Source organism: Ovis canadensis, chromosome 15 (assembly GCF_042477335.2).
Source record: "Ovis canadensis isolate MfBH-ARS-UI-01 breed Bighorn chromosome 15, ARS-UI_OviCan_v2, whole genome shotgun sequence".
NCBI lineage: Eukaryota > Metazoa > Chordata > Mammalia > Artiodactyla > Bovidae > Ovis > Ovis canadensis.
Window position 1 is genome coordinate 86,018,971 of NC_091259.1, and position 4,930 is coordinate 86,023,900.

The window sequence follows — 4,930 nt, forward strand, 5'->3', positions numbered from 1 at the left end:
GTGAGTCACGGGGCAGAGCAGTCCTTCTGGGCTCCCTCACCGCCCTGGCCTCTGCCCGGGCACTCCTTCCCAATAAAGTCTCTTGCTTTGTCACCAAGTGTGCCTCCTTGGACAATTCATCTCTGAGCGTTAGACGAGGGTCCCCTTTTGAGCTCTGGAAGGTGTTCCCCTTCCTGCAACTTTCCTGCTCCTTCCTCCTGACTTGACCGCAGAAACCCAAGGCCATAAAGTCAGCAAAGCAAGAATTATCAAAGGAGGAGAATTTTGGCTAGGGCCAGGGGGCCAAAATAAATGGCTGAAGAAAATGTCATGGAAACAGCTGGCCTCGAGAGAACAATCAACCATATGTGACAGTTATTGTTCGGTCGCGGTCACGTCTGACTCTTTGGGACCCCATGGACTGCAGTACATCAGGCGTCCCTGTCCTTCTCTGTTTCCCTGAGTTCACTCAAACTCATGACAATTGAGTGATGCCATCCAACCATCTCATCCTCTGTCACCCCTCCTCTTCCTGCCCTCAGTCTTTCCCAGCATCAAGGTCGTTTAAGAATGAGTCGGCTCTTCACATCAGGCTGAGTATTTGAGCTTCAGCTTCAGCATCAGTCCTCCCAGTGAATATTCAGGGTCAGCTGCTTTCTGAATAAAGTCCTTTTCCTTGCCTCAACACCTTGTCTCTCAGATTCATTCACTGGCCTGTCTTGTGGAGAACAGAGCAAACTTGGACTCAGTAACAAGAGGACATCTCCTAGAATTCCACTCCTTATTTTGGCTGCAAAGCCGCAAAATGACACCAGAAGCCATGGGAGTCATCAGTGGAAAATACCAAAGCCACCTGTCCCTGAATGATTGTTTATGGCTCAGAGGTTAAAGTGTCTGCCTGCAATGCGTGAGACCCGGGTTCAATCCCTGGGTCTGATCCCTGGGTCAGGAAGAGCCCCTGGAGAAGGAAATGGCAACCCACTCCAGTATTCTTGCCTGGAGAATTCCATGGACAGAGGAGTCTGGCGGGCTACAGTCTATGGGGTCGCAAAGAGTCGGACACGACTGAGCGACTTCACTTCACCTTCAGCTTCCCCCTAAATTAGGACGTGTGTGTGTCTGTCACTCAGTAGCACCCGACTCTTTGCAATACTGTGCTTTAGCACACTCAGATCTTAAAAATGCAGGAGTTTCCTATCTTTATCAGAGTTTAACCAAGTTAGCACAGATGCACTGCTTTTTTCTCTCTACTCTCCTTCTGCCTAAATTATCTAAGAGCATTCTTCACACTCATCTCCCACATTCCACATAGCCATTGAACGAACATGTAAAAGCACTCACCTGGCCACAAGTGATTGAGTCCACAGTGCCTGTTATACGAAGATGGTTCAACCAAACTATTTACTGCAGCTGTTTAAATAAGAACCAAGAGAAAGTGTTTATCTCTTTACTTGTGTAGTTGTATTTATTTATTTATTTTTTTAGACTGGGAATTGTTTTCCATATCTTCCTCAGTATTGACTGGAGAAAATTTAAAGTCAAACATCAGGGAGATAGAGGATAATCAAACAGATATATAAAAAGTACGTATCCATTCTTCATCTTTCTGTTCTCCTTTACCCATCAGTTAATGACTGACACAAAGTGCAACCATGACTAATAAATTATGTTTTTACATCTTATTTATTTTATAACAAAGGGAAACACAATAATACAATTTCAGGAGTTTTAACGCTTTGAGCCCAATTCACAAATTCAGTTTTAGACATAGCAATGTGTCCACAGAAGGGCTAGTATCAAGAGTTTAAAGAGAACGCTAACATAAGTACACATCAATTTCCCATCCAAGGCAGTAAATTATATCTCAGTTTAGCAAAAAATGACCACATTTCTGTTTTCTGGTGCCGCACTTTCATTTGACATACATCCCATATAGTTTCAATAAAGCTATTTGTTTTAAAATTATTTCTATAAGGCTACAGATTGTCAACAAAGCTATCTAGTTGCAATAAGTTATATATTTGCAACCTACTCCAGTATTCTTGCCTGGAGACTCTCTTGGGTAGAGGAGCCTGGCGGGCTACAGTGCGTGGGGTGGCAAAGAATCGGATGCAACCAAACCACTACCACTGCCACTACCACTACGCATTTGCAGTGAAGTTATGTGCACGTTAACCTCTACAGCCTACGTATTTTCACATAATTCAGCTTCTTTACATTGGAGTTTTTATTCCTCTACACTTAGCCATTTGCATTTTACCTTCTTGACGGTATACTGTTTATTTTCCTTTGAAACATGATTAGCTGAGTATGTATGTGTCTGTGTTTAGGTACTAATATCATCTGGGACAGAGTAAGTGAGAGAATGGTAAGGAACTTTTGAGAAGAAAACAAAGAATAGAAGAAAAACTAGCATAAATTTGTGCATTCAAAGTCAGACAGCAGTTTTTTAAATAGCACTCTTTTACACCAATTCATATTTTTTCATTAACAGATATGTGTGTTTTTCCAGGGATAAAGGAAATGATAGTTGGCATGTTTACTGTTGCTATTAAAAGGATAATCCTGAATTTAGACTTAAGCAACTCTGCAGGAAATAATTCCATAAATAAAAGTGGAATCTATTTTAAAGTTTAAAAAGTTTGATATATGTTGGATATGACACTCTCTCACGAACTATAAATTGTGAAAAAACATTCACAAGGAAAAAATAAATTGACAGTTGCAAATACTCTACATGGCTGGTTTCATGTGATATTGTCGATTTTGACTCTAAATACTGAATTGCTTATTTTCATAGTCCAAATTTCTTTACAAGTTATCCCTATTTCTAAGAACCCAAAATAAATATAGAATGATTAGATGACACTTCCCCAGTTTTACATATAACTTTGGTAACTTTGCTTATATCTAATTGGATACATGTATGTGAATATGAATGGATTTGATTAATTCGAAAATATTCTAATGAAAAACTAACTTGAGTCTAGCTTTTCAAATTTCAATGTACTCTATTTAATGCAGAAAATTCACCAAACAATCCCAGAAGTGAAGGGACCATTTTCCTAGTAATTACATTCCATAAAGCCATCTTTACTTATTCCTGAGGCTGTAGATCAGAGGGTTCAACATGGGAATGACCACTGTGTAGAACACGAAGCCACTTTGCCCTGAGTCAGGGAGTAGCTGGAGGAAGGTCTGAGATAAGCGTAGATGGAGGTGGAATAGAACAGCATGATGGCTGTCAGGTGAGACGCACACGTAGAGAAGGCTTTGAGCCTCCCCTCCCCTGCATGCATGCGGAAGATGGAGAAGAGAATGTAGCAGTAGGAGGTGAGGATCACAAGCAGAGCTCCAACCATATTCACACCAGCGAATGTGGACAAGATGCTTTCATGCAGGCGTGTGTCAGAACATGAGAGCTTAAAAAGTGGGGGACTGTCACAGAAGAAGTGATGGATGATATTGGAACTGCAGAATGGCAAGCTGCTTACACAACTGGTGTTCACCACAGAGTTCAACAGTCCTGCTGTAAAAGCCCCTGCTGCCATTTTCAGGCAGACGGTCCTGGACATGATCAAGGAGTAAAGGAGAGGGTTGCATATGGCCACATAGCGGTCATGGGCCATTAACCCAAAAAGGATGCATTCAGTTGTGGCCAAGGCTATAAAGAAGTACATCTGCAGAAAGCAGCCAGCAAAGGAGATGGACTTCTTCTCTGATAATAGATCTACCAGCATCTTTGGGGTGATAGTGGATGAATACCAAACATCCACAAAGGACAGGTTAGCCAGGAGGAAGTGCATGGGTGTGTGAAGTCTGGAATCCACTCTGATTAAGAGGATCATCCCAACATTCCCCACAATTGTCACTGTGTAAATCACAGAAAAAAAGCAAAAGAGGAAAACCTGCTGCTCCCGTGTGTCTGCTAAGCCCAACAGGATGAACTCAGTCAGCAGAGTATAATTTTTTCTGGCCATTTGTCACAGGTACAGTATGCTTAAATTTACATTAGGTGTCGCAGGTATAATATGCTTAAGTTTGCATTAGGCACAAAGTTTGCAGAAAATAGTACAAATATGAATGATTTTTAGTGGTTGGCATATAGAAAACATAACACCTAGGATCATAGAGCATAATAAATACTGAAACTGACATAACAGTTAAGTTAGTAGAACAAAATTAATAACTCTTGGAATTTATTAAGCAGTTGTATCACATTTGGGTTGAGGGATTAAAAAATGACTGGACAAGGCCAACGTATTTCATTTCAGATTAATTCTTTTTTTTTTTTTTGGCAAATCCAGTTGCTGCTGCTAAGTCGTTTCAGTCGTGTCCGACTCTGTGTGACCCCATAGATGGCAGCCTATGAGGCTCCCCCATCCCTGGGATTCTCCAGGCAAGAACACTGGAGTGGGTTGCCATTTCTTTCTCAAATGCATGAAACTGAAGAGTGAAACCGAAGCTGCTCAGTCGTGCCAGACCCTCAGCGACCCCATGGACTGCAGCCTTCCAGACTCCTCCGTCCATGGGATTTTCCAGGCAAGAGGACTGGAGTGGGGTGCCAGTATCTATGTTGTATTCTTTCTCATTTAGCCCACATACAAAATATAAAATAGAGACGTGTTCTTGCTGAAGTCTCTCCCATATCTTCTGAACAGACACTTAATTTTAACTCAAATACATTTTTTTTTTCTTCTCCTCAAGATCACTCTATATGTTCTTCAACTCAATAATTCATGCATCACCACCTGGAAATTGCTTTTGTGTTCTCCAAGCAGCAAAAGCAGCCCATTTCAAATAACCAAAATTTGGGCATGTATTATATTGTTTAGAAGAGGAGGGCAAGGCAACCTGCTCCAGTATGCGTGCCTGGAGAATTCCATGGACAGAGGAGCCTGGTGGGCTACAGTTCATGGGGTCGCAAAGAGTCAGACACGACTGAGTGACT

At 41.7% G+C, this 4,930-nt stretch overlaps 1 protein-coding gene across 1 annotated transcript; it reads right to left on the minus strand.

Annotated features, from left to right (window-relative positions):
• Nucleotides 1-1,645: 1,645 nt before the first annotated feature.
• LOC138420367 (olfactory receptor 5F1-like) lies at nt 1,646-4,047 on the minus strand. Its single transcript, XM_069553557.1, has one exon. It carries the CDS (start codon nt 3,957-3,959, stop codon nt 3,105-3,107), a length of 855 nt encoding a protein of 284 aa, XP_069409658.1. The 5' UTR covers nt 3,960-4,047; the 3' UTR covers nt 1,646-3,104.
• Nucleotides 4,048-4,930: the final 883 nt, after the last annotated feature.

What these genes read in the sequence shown, in the direction of transcription:
- LOC138420367 (XM_069553557.1), bottom strand. Translation starts at nt 3,959, where the DNA reads ATGGCCAGAAAAAATTATACTCTGCTGACTGAGTTCATCCTGTTGGGC.